This window comes from Apostichopus japonicus, chromosome 15 (assembly GCF_037975245.1).
Source record: "Apostichopus japonicus isolate 1M-3 chromosome 15, ASM3797524v1, whole genome shotgun sequence".
Classification (NCBI taxonomy): Eukaryota; Metazoa; Echinodermata; class Holothuroidea; order Aspidochirotida; family Stichopodidae; genus Apostichopus; species Apostichopus japonicus.
The window spans coordinates 1,078,863-1,095,844 of NC_092575.1; the positions used below are offsets into that span (position 1 = coordinate 1,078,863).

General features: G+C 36.2%; 1 protein-coding gene across 10 annotated transcripts in view; it reads left to right on the forward strand.

Moving 5' to 3' along the window:
• LOC139981406 (uncharacterized) overlaps window positions 1-16,982 on the forward strand; it is an 86,109-nt gene that overhangs the window by 469 nt on the left and 68,658 nt on the right. Inside the window, exon 2 of one of the 10 annotated variants that reach the window (XM_071993774.1) lies at window positions 308-358. The exons of 8 other annotated variants lie outside the window; for them this stretch is intronic. In XM_071993774.1, the coding sequence (XP_071849875.1) occupies window positions 351-358 (8 nt within the window). In that variant the 5' untranslated portion in view covers window positions 308-350. Of the gene's footprint in view, window positions 1-33; window positions 359-16,982 lie in introns of those variants that run through there. One more of the 10 variants, XM_071993773.1, reaches the window with a different exon arrangement.

Sequence of the window (16,982 nt, forward strand, 5' to 3'; positions counted from 1 at the left end):
TCAGCCAAAATTATTTGCTCAAAATTGTTTGAGCTCGTACAGCACGAACGTATTTACATGTTTGTTTACTTCTCTCGGCCGTATTCGTCACTTTTCTTGCTGAAAAGTAGGCCTGTATTTTGCGATCGTTTCACGCAAGTCGCGACCGCGGCGAGCTTTAGTTAGGGTTGTCTCCTCATTGCACACTGAAGGAGGAGCACGTTGTCATTGATTTGGACATAGCACAAGCCGCCGTTTGAAATACGGTCTAGCCTCTAGGAATAATTTCAACAACTATTTTTATATTGTTACGGGATTTGTTTTACAGGGTTGATATTGAAATAGAATGCTGAAAGTCTTAACCTGTGATAATGCAGAGGTATGTATTATATACCGTCCATTTCCTTCATTTTTCGTACAATTTGAGAACTGTATTTAGACTTTGTGATCTTACTCCTTCTGGTGATTTTGAAACTGTGTAAGTCTGTTGTACATGCTGATTTACATTGGCTAAAACAGTTAGGCCAGCTTCTTACTTCTCTTTATACAGTGTTTCTTCGATTGTGGACAGAATAGAATGTAGCTGAACAATTTTCACATGGAAGATTTCATTTTCCCAAGTATTTGAGTAGTTAAATCGTACAGGTTTAGTAATTTCATTGGTTTTTTGTTAATGATACTTCATCCTGGCCAAGGCAAACCAAGATTTGTAGCTGAACCTTTCTGATAGATCAGCAGAGCATTTTAGTAGTATTTTTGTCAGATGTCAACAAAGAAAATTATATATTTTCCCCATGTAGTAGTTTTATGTACTATTTACTACTTGTAAGAGATAAATATTTCATTTATCTTGGGCACTATCTTGAGTTACATGCAATCTTTTGTAACAATGCTTTTTGGAATTTGACTAACCGTTGTTTAGAAAATGTCATTATATAAACAATTCACTTGATATCATCCAGTACGCAAGACCTTTTTCTGCCAGTTGTCCACTCTTTTACTCCCAGAAAATATGAGAAGATATTGTGAACTGTTCTCTATGCATTTCATGAAATTTCATGAAATTGAGGAAGTGGCATGTTGGCCATATAGAGTTTCCATTCACTCCTTTAAAAATACCTACTTCCAACATCTGCAAGTTGCAAATGTTGAATTTGCAGATTTTTGAAGAGGGAAAGATAGTCCCTTCTTGGTTTTGTTTGACTGTTTGCTAATGTATTTTAAGGATTTTTTTTTCTGGTTATGCAAAAGGCATTTTTGAAGAGCTTGCTTTGTTTCAGATTCTAGTGTTGGGAATTGTGCTGCTGCTGTTATGTTTTTTTGACAAATGTCCAAATTGTGAAATTGTGTGTTTATGTGTTCATTTTATTACAGATGAAGAGTAAGCTGTTAATTTTGTTTAAGTATTTCCTAAACAAGAATAGTTTTTGCATATTTATAATGCTAGGTAATGAAGATCTTTAGAAATGTCAGTGTTGTTGGGTGTGGCTTTGTTGTAAGTGTTATCAAGATCCGTGTTGTTGCGGTCTACAGTTTTCTGTGAGCACCTTTAATATAGATTAGGTGCTCAATCATTAACCAGATGCAGTGTGCATTGAATGAAGGCCCCAGTGCTTTTCACTATAGATGTGTGGCAGTCACCTTATCAGCTAAGAGCAGGGTGAAAAAAAAGCAAGTTACCATTTATTTGTCTGTCATCATAGCTTTTAATATTGAGCAAGTAGCATGCATTCAGGTAGCCAATGACCCACCATTGGTGATGAAATGGAGGGAATTTTCTTTCCTTTATGCATTTTCAATGAGAGTTCATTTACTGGTTTGTGTTTTTGAGCTGAAGACAAGATCTGTTAAAGTGGAAAATTTTCAGACAAATTTTAGGTTTAAGGACACAAAACGTCTTGTGTTGTCCAATTACATGTTCTAATTCACATAGCATTTCAAAATTTTATATCTTAGTATAAAGAAATTTGCAGTAGTCATACATTTTTCAACATTGTACAAATTTTGCACATAATTGAGAGAGTTCGGTCACAGGAATGATTCATATGCCCCTTCAGTCCCATTGAATATTGATACTAAGAATACAATACTTCATAATATAGATCGATGCATAACCAGTTGTAGTGGAGACATGTCTTCATGAAAATGTTTTGTTGTACAAGTTACTTACAAGGACTTAACTGTTTACAATTCTTTTGTTTACAAATTTTTGTTTCTTGGTTAAATAAAGCAGTATAGTCAGTTGAGGGAAAAACATGATCATATATATATGTGATCAAATTCACAACCAGATGGGACAAAGGTGTTAACATTTTTGAAATTGAGGTTAATCCTAGCCACAGATCCTTTGCATGACGTGTCAATGTGTTAAGGGTTTTGGTTGTCACATCAATGGTACACTTTTTGAAGTTCTGCTAGGGAGGGCATCTGCTGTGAGGTCTTTGTTTTTCCCAGTGGTCGTTTCCACAAAGGCAGTAATGTCTCACTAAGTCTGCTTGGCCTCTGAAGAGAAAGGAGATTTCCTGTGCACAATTAGAAGAAGACCTGTCTGTTGCTGCCTGCAACTGTTGTTACTGCAGGCAAGTGGACTGACTGGTAGACTCCAATTGGAAGCTCTTGGGAAACAGGAAGGAAGTAATAATAATCCCATCACATTGTGCCCTGGTACCAATTCATGGCTGGTCTGTGAATATTTTTTGCAACATATTGGGGCTGCCTTTGCCTGCCATGGCTTTAAATCATTTGAGGCTTGACAAAGGGAAATCGAAGTGTTTTGACATGCATCATAAACAGGAACATTTGGTAGGCCTTTTTCCCCCCCTCAGTCAGGTGTTACTTGTAACAACAATACTTATTGGAGAGGTCACTTCGATATATTCAGGTTCTATTAAAAGATATTGGCACAAGGCAGCAGTCAGTCTGTATTCTGTGTTTACATTAGATCATACACTGATCACCAGATGAACTGTTCTGTATATATAATTCAATTATGTTGGTTTAGTGGTCCCAGGCATGTTTGAACTTTCCAAATTGAAAACAACTTGCAGCCCTCAAGTTGTCTTTTTCATTAAAAGTAGGATTAATTATAGCTTGTGATAGGAGAGTAACACCCTTTTGTCTCCCTTTCCCCTCTCTCTCCCCCACCCCCTCCCTCAGAAGAAATTATAACTTCCCTGACTAAGTTTAGGCTGGAACACAAAGACATTTAATGCATAAACTTGAAATTAACTAAATATCATTTTCCTGAGTTGCTGAGCAACTAAGGTTTCATCAAATGGTTCAGTAGATTGACTTGTATATAACATCAGTACTTATCATCAAACAGATAGGATTGTAAATTACTTGAAAAATGAGACCTTTTCCTCAGTTTTGTCAGTCTTGTAGTACTAACCCCATGTGGATTCTACAGTACAGTACTGTAGGTACATAGGTTTCTTTCATCTAGATATTAAACTGATCTCTCTGAAGTTATATCTAAGTTACTGTGAGCCATTTTTACAATTCATCTCTTAAAAGGGATGATGAATACTCTCCAGACAACTTGATCCTGTCAAATAAGTAGAAAGTCATGACCTTCCTTCAGATACTAGCAAAGTTAAAACTTTCATGTCAAGACAGACAGGTAAAAAAAAAGAAAAAAAAAATTATGAAAGCAGGAAAGGATTAACAACACACCTGAGAACTATATATGGCAAAGCATGCCACATACATGGTGCACGTAATGTTGAGTGTTGACTCACACTACTAATGTGTTGAGTTATCGGTTATCTTACTCAGTGCTCTGAATGTTTTGACAAACTGATGCACTTCCTTCCTATATTGTATAATACTTATTATTATTAATAATTTCTGTGTTGTTTTTCTTCTCTCCCATAGCCGAAAATGTAACACTATAAATAAACTAAGGCAAAACTATGTACCAGTCATAGCCAATAAGAACTAAACACTTATATATAGATGCAGGGGGGTTTTAAATTTATGGAATTATTCAAGCCACAACCAAAGATTGTGGTTAGTGTCAAGTTCAGTACCTGCAAGTTAATTATTAAAATAAAGTATCATATTACGAAATTCACCAGTCATAATCCGCAATGAGTCATGAGCTGTGAGCTGTCTGGTATACATACTGTACATGTTTTTGATGTGTAGTTGACAAGGTGATCCCTTAGCTTAGTAAATAAGATAAAAGAAAGTTACATACATGCCATTGATGTCATAACTGCTGAAGGCTCTGTATGTTAATTTTGTCTATCACAATGGTTAGTGCAAGTTAAGTTTATTCAGACTGTGTTAACAATTGTGTGTGTGGAATTCTTTTGGGTGTTTCACATAGATTACTGTACATAGAATACTGTCATGATAGTATTATTAAGTCACTTTGGACTACCTGAAAAAAGCCAAATTTTGGTGGTATGTGTAAAGTCAAGATATTTAGGTACTATTAGATCCAATTTGATTATGATGTAGCTAAATTACAGAGAAAAAAATAAATATCACTTTGAACAAAAGAGGAACCTGATTGTATTTATAACTACAAGTTCTCACACATGATCAAATTAGTGTGTTTCTACTGTATCTCTCGTGTGTATTATATATGTGAGTTATATTGTAGAGACTGGGCAATCCTACACAAAGAAAAAAAAGTAAGCTTCATGATTATTTTGATGATATACTTCCTTCATAAAGCTGCACTATAGATGAATCAGAGGAGGGTAAAGTGTGGGGGGGGGGGGGGGAGGGGCAGATGGATGAAGGCAGGCATGTCACTGAAAATGTGACCTCACAGTTGAACACTATCGTTGAATAGGTCCTACCCTCTAACACAGAGAGAGTTTGATACTAAACTGATTTTCAAAAATGCTTGCAGTCTTGTAACACTGTGCTCACTGTACACCGTACAGTGCATACAGTATTGTTTGTATATATGTACATGTTCCGTTTGGATGTTTCCCATTGATCAAAGTGTAGAATTACAGAAACTGTGTTTCCTATGACAAAAAATTAGAAAGTGAAATCACTCACTTTTTGATGAGTTGCCACTCGTGTAACTAGTGCAATGTCAGTCCTCTCTTTAGACTTGAATGTCATTGTTAAAGGTTGAATAGATTATAAAGTACTAAATAGTATCTAACATTGCATGTGATGTGATATTGTTTTAGTCACAGTGTCTCTGGGTTACATATCTGTTACATCCAAGGTTGCTTTGTTATTACTCTACCTTGTCTCCTCCCACAGTCACCTATTTTCTCTTTTGATTTCAAGGAACTTCTACTTTTCCTATATAGCATTTCCTTCTATTAGCCTATATACTTTGAAAAAATAATTGTTCACATTTGAAGCCAAGTGAGTCAGCAAGAAATGCTGACTAATGTATGTAATCTAAATGTTCAGTTATACTGTGCACTTGTTTTCAAACACCTGCGAGCCATCTTTTATAATCTCTACAGTAGTATACTCCATGCATATTCATGAGGTAGAGATCAGATGATACTCCCCCTTCCCTTCAGTGTTATTGAGGCCACAATACTAATAGTTCAAATTATGATCTTCCAAACAGTGAGATAAACAACAGGATATGCAGAATGGCTGTTAGCTAGTTTGCAAAGAGAACGTACAGTGGAACTCGTGAGTAAAGTGTATCTGAGACTTCCCGCACATCACATGATGTAAGACTTCCCAGAACCCAGACTACCTAGTAACAGTTATGTTAAATGTTTGAGAATATCTTGATTAATCTTTTATTAAGTTTAACCCGTATGTAGACGAATGTTCATATGCAAGCAGTGTAATGATCGTTAAGATTATAATTGTAGGTGACATCGCATGATGATATGCCAAGTTAAGTGGAGCATACAGTAAATAAGTACTACATACTGTATGTAGTAGTACTATATATATGTGTACAGTGATTACTCACACATCTTTGTTGTAGATCCATTCATTCTCTTTGGACATGTATGTTTAATATCGTCGTTGACAACCAAACATAAGCTACAGGACCATTAGTTTGCAGTTTGACAGCAGATGGTCAAACCTGCCATCCATATATTTGTCAATGTGCCAGAATACCAACACATGCACATGATATAGCTAATGTTAATATTAAATTATTGATTTTAAACAGTAAATTTACTTAATTTCTCCTTCACCTGTCTCCTCCATAGATACACACTAAGTTTTATAATTACAGCTTTAGGAAACTAGGAAGAATAACCAGATGACCATAAATTAATGGTAAATTCTCTTAAATCTGCATAAGTCTGTAACTGTAACTCGGCCCTAATTCTCCGACTACTGTCATTAACATAACTTCTCACTTTTTCCATTTCTTTAATATCAAGCTAATGTTGGATCATGCATATATATATTCTGTACCAGTAATACTACATACAACTCCTCAACTTTTAATACATATGTACAAGTGTACCCTGTCATCTGAGGAAGGCATATAATGCAATGCACGTAAATGCATGCAATTTCATTATGTCATTCTGCTGCCCCTAATTGCTTTTTTTTTGTACGGGTTTAGGATCATGATGTGTTACCGGTGTGCATGTTCTATAACTAAAATGATGAAGCATGTGGCATGAAAGGAAATTGCCTCGCCAGCATGTAATATCCTTCTGACAGATTCCTAAAGAGAGATGAGATGCCGCAAGGCAGCTTAATTTCAGATACTGGATTATTGCCCCAGATGTTGACAGTTCACTCAAACCTTGCAGTTCTCGGAGAAGGGAAAAAAAAAACGGGGGGAGACGGGAATAAAAAAAAAAAAAAAAAAAAAAACACTAAAAAAGAAGAACCAATCATTAAAACAGAACTCCCTTGTCAAATCCGAAGGGCAGCTGAATGCTAGTTGCATTAACAACATCTCTCAGATCTCAAGTTTTGGAGTGTATTATGCAGTTAGAAAATGCAAATTGGAGACTAGCGAATGTTTGCGGGAGGCGTCGTGAATGTAATTACAGTACCCTGGTTACATCTCATGTTCGATGGAAGGCCTAAATTTTGAGTGAAAGGTAAAACCGTCAAATGAGATGCAGACGAAGCTTAAATATGCTCGAAGCTGAATAGGCGAGCCCTCTTCAACAGCGGCTTTCCGTGAGGTGGTTAATCATCGTGTTGACTCACACATCAGAGTTATAAATCTTAAAGCGTTAACTGCTGCGCTATATAGAGAGTTGTACACAAGTTTTTACAAGCCAGGAGTGTTTTATTTTTCAAGTTTTGCTATGGGATTAGTCGGACTTGCCATGTATATTGAAAATTTGGACCGCCCGTCGGTTAATGTATTACAGTGTCTAGTCGTAGTTAGTTATCAAACTTTGCAGCTTTTATATGATGAGGGTAGTTCAACTTTAAAAGTTACATCAGTTGTCAAGATGAGTTTGTGACATTTTTGTGTTTGCCCAAAAAATATTCAGAGTTGGAGGAATGAAAATGGATCTAGTTAACTTGTGGGGAGAAGGCTAAATAGTAGGCCTTGACCTGGAACTAGGGGAGCCCAGGGATCATGGATAAGTAAGGGTTCCTTGCTACTGTAGGTTTGATATACAGACGATGGTTCAACATTCAGGGGACATTCCACCCTGGGACACAATACTGTTCTACTTCAGCTTCTCCTACATTGCTACTTGACCTATGACCCTACACACTCACCTCTATCTATCGTTCTTTTATACCAATCTTCCTATGGGATCAATGATGCTAGGTTTCAACAGCGTATAATATTGCATTAATACTGTACATAAGAAAATTGATGGAAATTATTTTACCTGTGGTAGAACAGAGTAGTAGACAAGAGCACATGACACTGCTATGTTAGGGTGTGTACTGTATCAGCGTTGTCATACTGTATGTTATGGGAGCATTGTAAATCCTACTTTCAGATATTACAGACACAGCATGGTCTCTTTCTCAACATTTATTTATCCTGATAGCAATATATGTATCAACAAAGGTTTAAATCACTTCAAGCATTGCATAGAATGTTAGTGAACTTTCCAAAGTTCGCAGTCAATAACTGAGATCCATCAAGCTTCTTAGCTGGGAGAAAGAGAGTTTGGCTGACTGTCTGTTGAGATAAGCTACTCTAGTATTGTTACTAAGGCATTGAACTCTTTTGTGCTGAGTTTGCAAGATTGGTGATTAGTCATTGAAGGTAAACTGCTGCTGCTCCTTCCAAAACTCCAAATATAGATGTGAAGGAATGTATGGGGAGACATAACACAGGCTGTACTGAATGTTTTACAAAGTTACACATTAAATATGTAAGTAACTGCATATTTACTGTTGGAATTAGACCTGTGATGATATCCATTACATGTTTCAGAACTTGATGCAATTCCATTAGGTTTATGAGTTGAAAAAAAATCAATAATCAATAATGCTTCCGTAATATTTTGAGCCTGGATTAATGTTGTAAAGAATTTTGAATAAATCACCTTGAGAGACACAATGTTGGTACTGTATGATGTGATGCAACTGGTGTATACTATATGACCAGGTACAGTGTAGATCACATGGGCAGGAGAAGGAGTCGTTGGTACTGGACTAAACTACAGTAATGGCTACACAGGACAAAGAACCACTGAGTAGACTTGAATCTCATTATCTGTGTCATCACTTACCATTGAATTTACAGCAAAAATTATCCTCTACAAAATAACCAGCATTTTTCTGTGGCACTCCTCCAACATGTTTACAAGCAACAAATTATCTGTGAAAGAAACTCATTAGTTTTTTGCCCCTTTTTTGGTTGTGTGTGTGTGTGAGTTTCAAATGAAGCAGACTTCCTTCAGGGGAATTTGGTCTTGAATTTCTGATTATGAAGAAGAGAGTTGAAAATGAGTCCTTGACTGCCAGAATTGATAACATTGCCCTTGAATCATGGCCACATTTTACCTCTCATATCTCTTTGTTCTGTTCTCCTTCCAATCTTCCTGATTATTTTATCCTTGAAAGGGTAAGCATCATTACATATGTCCAAAAGTATCAAAGCTTCACCAATAGTTTTTTTTTCCACTTTCTATTCAAGTAGATAAACAACGAACCATACAACCAATTTGTGATTTTTTTTCTCTGCCTTCTCTGGTCTCTATGCAGGAGGATGGAGAATGAAAGAGAGAGAGAAAAGAGATTGTTGTTGTGATGACATTTACAGGGAGCTGCGTCAGGGAGCAAATTTAACAACATTAAATTTTAATGGAAAGTTAATGTTCGGAGCTCAGCAAAATCTGAGATTCAAACATGTGTAAAATGATGGAAATGGTTGTAAATGAAAAGATAGTCATCCGGTATTCTCATTAATATTTTAAATTGGTAGATTCCAATAAACATGTGCAACTAGGACAGGTTAGGATGTTTAGATTGAATTTGATGTTGTATGAGCTTGTGACATAATTCATCACTTTATTTTAGCAGCAGCAGCAGTAGCATCTGATCTCAAGCCGATCAGAGGGTAGTTTTGTTAGAACTGTTGTACATAACTTGTTTGTCCGATGACAACCGTTTTGTCATTCACATTTTCAACCCTGATGATCACATGTTTACAGCATGCTATCTCAGACACAGTTGACAATCAACATAGATCATTTGTGTCACATTCTGTAAACATTTCTCTTTGAGATTCTCTGCTGTTTATAAAATGTTCAAAATGGAACATTAGTGGAACCATAATCGATTCAAAGAGACACTCCAACGATGTAACAGATGATCATTTTCAAGCTGAAGGAAAAAGTTTGCGGAAAATCCTTCCTGCTGTGTAGGTACTTAAATTTTCCTTCCTAGCCCAGGTGCAGGTAATCTATGGATGGTGACTGTAGTGTGTTTGAGATAACCCCGCTCATAAACATAATAATTCAGGAAGTGCATCTTGATTGAATGTTGTATGTGGCATGTAGATCGGTGAGCACAAGATCGCTGTTGCCACTCGTGAAGGTGAAGTACTGTATCGGAGTGTACCATAGGTCATCATCTCAAAACCAGGTACACATAATAACCTCAGAATAACCCAAAATGTGTGCAGTAGATGCCAGTCCGGAAGACTATTTTGCGATTAAACCTTTTATTTTGAATAACCCCTGCATTCAGACCGAAAGTAAACAATTCGAACATTTTGACCTGTCAAACATTTTCCAGTTACACATACAGTACTTCAAAAATGATAATTTCTTTGACTACAAAAACAGTAGGTCACTTTGTCACTGCAGTAGCGAATCAAATACTGTTACTTATCTAAGTACAACCTGTTAGCAACCTGTGTAGTTTACTGCAAGTAAAAATTTTCCGACTTGTTTCTCAAGAAGAATAACACTGTTCGTTTTCAAACTCATTGTTTGACAGGACATTGAAGTCTGTTTTTCCAAAGAAGAAGAAGCAATATGAAATATATTACCCATTAAATTGGAATGGAGATTATCAGCAGGGTTTGCCAATTATGAATAAATTAAGAGCACAGCACTGCAAATATGATCATTCCCATTTCTCTTAAAATCTGTTTTGCATTTTGAAGAGCAGTCAATGAACTGACAAACGTCCTTTTCTAGTTTCGACTCGTGGTTGCAAAACTCATACCCTGACATAATCTGGGCTACTTTCATCTTGAATGAAAATAGTAATAAAGTACAACTAAACATGTCATAATTTGAGCTATTCAAGGACAAAAACCGAGTTGTTATTTTGTAGATCTACAAATATTGTTGTATATTGTTATATATGTTTTCGACACATCCGTGGGTTTTGATTCTCATATGATTGTTTGTTGGTGTTTATTGTATGGAATATGTTGACAACCACGGTGGTAGACATTTTCTGTGGCTCATCAGTTATAAATAGACAGTATTAGAAGAACATCAATCGACAACCAAGTCACTGGAAGAAACTAGTGTTAGTCCTCCTAGAGCTGCTACCATTAGCACACAGAGGTATCAAGTTTCTGAGGGGACATTATTTATAAGGTACGCAATGCAAGGTATGCAATGCTAAACCTCCCCCCCCCCCATAGAAAAAGAAAGAAAGAAAATAAACAAAGCAAAACTGAGCACTCCTTTAAGGTATTCTGATTACACCTTTAATAATTACAGTGCACTGGGCTGTGTATGCTCAACACCCACCACTTCAATTTCAGGCTTTAATTTATAGCATAGATTGCCTCTGCTGAACAAAATTTGAATGCCAAAGTGACTAAAGAAAGATCCTTTTAGCACTGTGTTTATTCATCTCACAGGCTGTCAGGTATTTGAAATATGACCTTGGTACCTATTGTATGTTGATTGTAAACAAATGTAGGACTGTATTACATATACATGCCACTGTAGTGGCTACAAGAGGGATAGGATGAGGTTATTTGACTGCCATGATGCAGCAGCACTTAAACACATGGAGGTGCCAAAGAAAATCAATGATAGGGTAGGGTAGTTGCTGCGTTTACTTATGGCACATTGGCTTTCTCCATTCATCAAACCTTTTTTTATTTCTTTTTCAATAATGTGTTTACCTTCTCCTGTTCTACGTAAAGGTGTCACAGTCATGTGGAAAGTTTCGCCAGTTTGCAAATAGTCTTGCTAAAAGGTTACCATACAATCACAGGATGTTGCTCTACGGGATATATTAAAACCTGGTTCTGTCAATATTAGCTTGTAGCTTGAAACTAGAATTGTGCTTGGTGTTTAAGTAAATTCATTTTGGAAAAGAAAGAGAAAAAGCGGGGATTTGAAATTTCAAAATTTCAAAAAGTGTTTACAACGACACATTTGTATTTTGTGATGTAAATTGATATAGTCACCCCAAAATAGCCTGAAGTTGAAGATTTAATTTCATACTCTCTTACTGGTATCTAGTTTACTTATGCACTTTCCTCTACCTAACCTTCAGTACTTACTTGGTAAACTATTAGCACTGCTTCCACATCCCATGCTAAACCCACCCCACTCTCTCTCTTCCACAGCTATCATCCGTAACTCAGAAACAGTTAGAAATTGTCAGTGAAGTAATTATAATTCAGACTTAGATTACAAAATGATCAAACATAATGTTCATTAGTGAGAAATTAATCAACTGAATAAATAACCAATTTCATGTTACCATTAGTAATTAGTAACATGCCAAATGCAGACAGAAAATTCTCATGAATGTTCTAACTTTCTTGAACATTCGGAGAACTAATTGACAACCTGCGTGCATGCATACTGTACCTTCTGTCTATGTGAATCCCCCTGAGTTCCCCCAGTACTTGTTATTCATTCCTTGTGATCTACCGTTTGTTTGCTCAGCTTGTATTCCTGTGTACAGTGGAAGCTACTGATGTAGATTAATACATAATCCATTAATGTTGTCGTTAAAGTTGTAGATGAAGTTGTTCAGATCCTCTTTAATCAGTCTGGATCTTCTCATCTGTTTGAGAGCTTTGTGTGGATTGTTTTAATCCTGAATGGGATACGAGATAATACGCTCGTTTTCCCAGCCACAGCACCCTCCCCTCACCCCCTCCCATCACACCCACCCAAATGCACACTCACACCACCCCAATGTTGTGTTTTATGATGTGTGATTGTTGTCTGCAGTTGGACATGTCAGGTTTAATACTTAATTTTCTGTTCTTAAAGCAGCTTCTTGTGGTTTTCGTGATAGTTGAAGATGATCCCTGAATGTGTAATGACAGGATGTGTTCATAACCAACCAGAGTGACATTTGTTCCTGTGTGATTAAAAGAATTTGTTAATATTTGAATCAATGATTGTTTGGCTTGCATATGATTTATACTAACTTTAATGAAATTGTCTAGGTAACCGATTATCAAAATTGAATGCCATTATTTAACCACTCACTTATTAGATAGCTTTTAATGAAAAATACAGGACGTTGATTTACTTCTGATTAATTTCAATCATTAAAAACTGCTTCATACATGTATATTACTCATCGAATATTGAAGGAAGGGGAGTGACATGTTAGATTCTAAACACCACGTTTATGGTTACTGACACACATTAGCAGTTTATAAAGTTCATGATTTATCAATTTGAGATTTTCGACAGATTAATATTAATAAAAAAAATATGAAGAATGTTGATTGTAAGTACAAAACTCTGTATATAATTTTTAAAATTTTTGTTTCTGTTTTGCCATGGATACAGCGAATGCTTCCCCAAAATATCTGTTAGACCATTTTGTGTCGTAGTATGTGTATAAGTATAACTTCTCAGGATAATGCCGCAGATTTTCTTATTGATCAATTTAAATGTGTGTGAAGACAGAAGAGGCAGGAAAAGCTCTAGATGCAGATAGAAGTGCTGTTGACAATGATCAGGATCTCTTTACCTACCTCCAGATGGAGAGGTTGAATCTCACCTCAAGTTGTTGACAGATGAGGTTCGCTTCTGATAAGCTGTTAATCCATCCTGATGATATCAGACAAGCTCAGGTGGGATAAATCCCATGACAGATGCGGCAATGTAATCTAGAATACACTAGGAATTGGTCTTTGGTCACGTGCTCACCATAAAACTACAACTGAAACTTTCAAATTACAGAAACTGAAAGCAGACTTGAGTAAGTCTAGCAAGGTAATCAAATTACTGTACTGTGTATTGTTGGGTAGTGATGTCTGTATATAGGTAATCATATTACAGTGGGTAGTGATGTCTGTATCCTGGAGCAAACCTCAGATTTGAATTTGTGTACATTATAAAATGTATCTATTTCGGTACCAATACAAATGGAAAATTCTGACTACATGATACATGCACACATACTCCTCATTATGCATTATGTTTAAAGATTAGGATTTTTAAGTGACAGCCAATTCTGCTCATGAACCTGCTGCAAACTTGATCATGTAATTACAATTGAAATTTCTTTAACTTTTAAGCAATCTGACACTCTTGTGACCTTTGTCTCTGATATGGAATGATGTGGATAAGAATAAAGGATTAATAGAAACTGTGACAAACTAGCAATGACAATTAAATTCTTGCACATTGACAACAATAATTTTGATGTCAGTTCCTACCTTTCTGTAAGTACTACTATTTTACTGAACATACAAGTCTGAAGGCAAAAAACTCCATAGGGTGGACATTTGATAATACTGTAGGTAGCTGTTTTGGGTATATATCGTATGCACAGAAAATACCTCTGAAGCACTTCCGATGGTTGTCGCTGTAGGAAATCTGGGGAGTGATTAGGAGGGATCTATTCTCAGGCACAGAGTGGTAATTGGCTTTCTGGTTTCCTGATATTCGCTGTAAATGCTGACCTTAATTACATTGTCTGGCTGTATATCTTCTTAGGGAGAAACTTTAGTGTATGAAGTCGCACAGTTCATGTAAGAAGCACCGCTCCTCTGCGCTGTGTGGTAGAAAACTGTTTGAATGAAAGGGAGAAGAAACCTCTTACATGATTGAAGGGTGTGTTTATCAGATCTCCAGAATGTTTGCTTTCATGTTTGTCAGGAATTTGTTGATTAATGATGCTTGCGTATATAATATATTGGGCAATTGGTCTAGTATTTCACAATTTTTATTTCATAGCAGAACAAACAATCAGGTTGGCGTGTGTGTGTGTGCGCGCATCTATGAAACTTGCTTGGGTCAGCGATAACTCAACCATGGGTTGATGGATATTTGTCATACTTGCTGTGTACATATATGTTTATTAATGATAATGTGTTAGTATTTCTGGCACGGACCTCATGAATAATAAAGAGGTTATGGGTCAAACATTAAAAATCTTTACATTGCATAACTCTGCAACCAAAAGTCGGATTGTAGCCAAATTTGGTATTTATGTAAGTGTACATGTAGGGTCTAAATTGTTGGGAAAATCTGGGCCCCAAAAAAAGTGGGATGGAATTTTTATTTCTACGTCAAATGCATTTGGGACATATTCTTTGGGCCCGAATTTGTCAGGTTCAATATTTTTGGGACCATTTTTGGGGGTTCAATTTTTGGTGGGCAAATATATTTTTGAGCCAGATTGTGTGTTCCAAATATTTTTTGGACCATTTGGATGCAAAATTTTATTTGCAGAGGGAACAATCACCTTAGGATTGCAGTACAGTAGCATATTTGGAATGACCAAAAGATTTCTTAATGATGTGTATGTTTATTTTATTGTAGAAAACACACAAGTAAACACAATGAAATGAAGTGAACTTATAATTTATCCTTGGTTAATTGCAAGTGTTTGAAATAGTGACTTGTATCCCTAAATTTCAATCCTGCAAACTTGTACATATTGCAGTAACATTGTTCCCTGTATACATAAATTTTTGAATAATGTAATTTTCATTTTTGGACAAATAGCAAGTAAAAAACAAAAGGAAAAAAATAAAGATAAAGATGTATTTTCTACCAGTGATCAATGAAATTTTAACAGAATTAGACCTCTAAAGTCTGAACGTCCTTGATTTTGAGGCCTGGGCTAAGTACTGTATGCTGTAGATCATGGGACCAATAATGCCCATTGTCTCATACTCTTTGAATATTTGGAGAATTGGTCACTCTTCAAACAACCAAGAGTGCTCTTCAAACGTATCCATCATGAGTTTGAAGTAACGTCGTACTCTATCCCAGTTTCGTAGGTTATGTTTCCAAGGATACGGTATAGTATCGCGTAAACAACCAAACCAAATCCTCCCTGGTTCGTGTAATGAGTAGAAGACAGAGATTAAAAGGCACATTAAAAGACCTCACATTCCAATTGAGCTACTTTGGTTACATTCAGACCGTCTATTTGTAGACAAGTTGTTTGGTTCAATCTTTGTATTTAGTAATTCCTTAAATCTCTCACGTTTCTACTTGGAGAAGATTGGAAGCATTAAATTGTGAGATGAAATCACAGAGATGTTGTTTGTCCACTGATCAGAATGTTTCAAGTTTTCTGGACTTTTCTTTTTTAAAGTTTTATAGTGTCATCACTCTTGATACAAACTGGTCAAGCAGTAGCAGATTTGTAAGAAGGCCTACAGTAGGCAGCTTTGTATGTACTAAGGTATTGGTTTCCAAATGGGGTCTCTAGCAATTGGCAGCATAAAAAGCAAGTTATAAGTTGTTATAAACAGGAGAATTTCTTTGTAAAGTGCCAAAGTTAAGTAAAAAGCACAGCTGCGTGACACGAACACTAACCGGAACAATCGGCACTATATATTTTAAAGTTAATTGTCCAAAACTACTGTTTTTTTCATACCTCCCTTCAAAGAAGTTGATGCCTGGTGGTACCAGGTTGTGACCTTTTCAAACAAATACTACCCATATAATATACCTCAAGGGGGTGATGTCAGGCTCCTCTGCAAATATGCTAGATTGACCAAATCTGGTCACTTTTCATCAGTCTATGAGTTCTCCTTTTACTATCACTCTCGAAGCATTCCTACCCCTCCCCCACGCACCCCCCATTCCCCATTTTTCTCCTCACTGGGACAATAATCCTCACGAGGATACTTAATTGATCCACACTGGGATACTTAACTGATCCTCACTGGGATGCTTAATTGATCCATTCTGTGTCTTGAATTACTTTGAAGAGTGAGAACCTTGGCTAAAGTACTTTCTGAAATTTTTCAGCAATTATGACAAACATGCTAAACTTTGGGAAGCATTTTCTAATGACCGTTAACAGCCTTGGATATATAAACTGTTGATGTTATCTGAAGATGTCATTCAGGAAATTTTAGGAAATCTTTTGTTTTGAATCTGGCGATTTGACCAATTGACCACAATTTATGTTTACTTATGTAGATATTGCAGATACTGTAGTACATAGGCCATTTATGCATTGTGTATCATAGTACACTGCACTATCAGTGTTAGCAAATTGAAAGTGGCATTATTATATTTACATTATGATACCCAATTTTGTATTAATCTTATTAGGTAATAGGTGAGTTTTAAAGTGTTCGTAGTACATGATATCAACTGGCTGCTTTACCATTGGTTTCGTTTAAGTCGTTCGTAATGATGTTAACAAAAGGTAAACACAGTATACGTGTACTCATACCTACT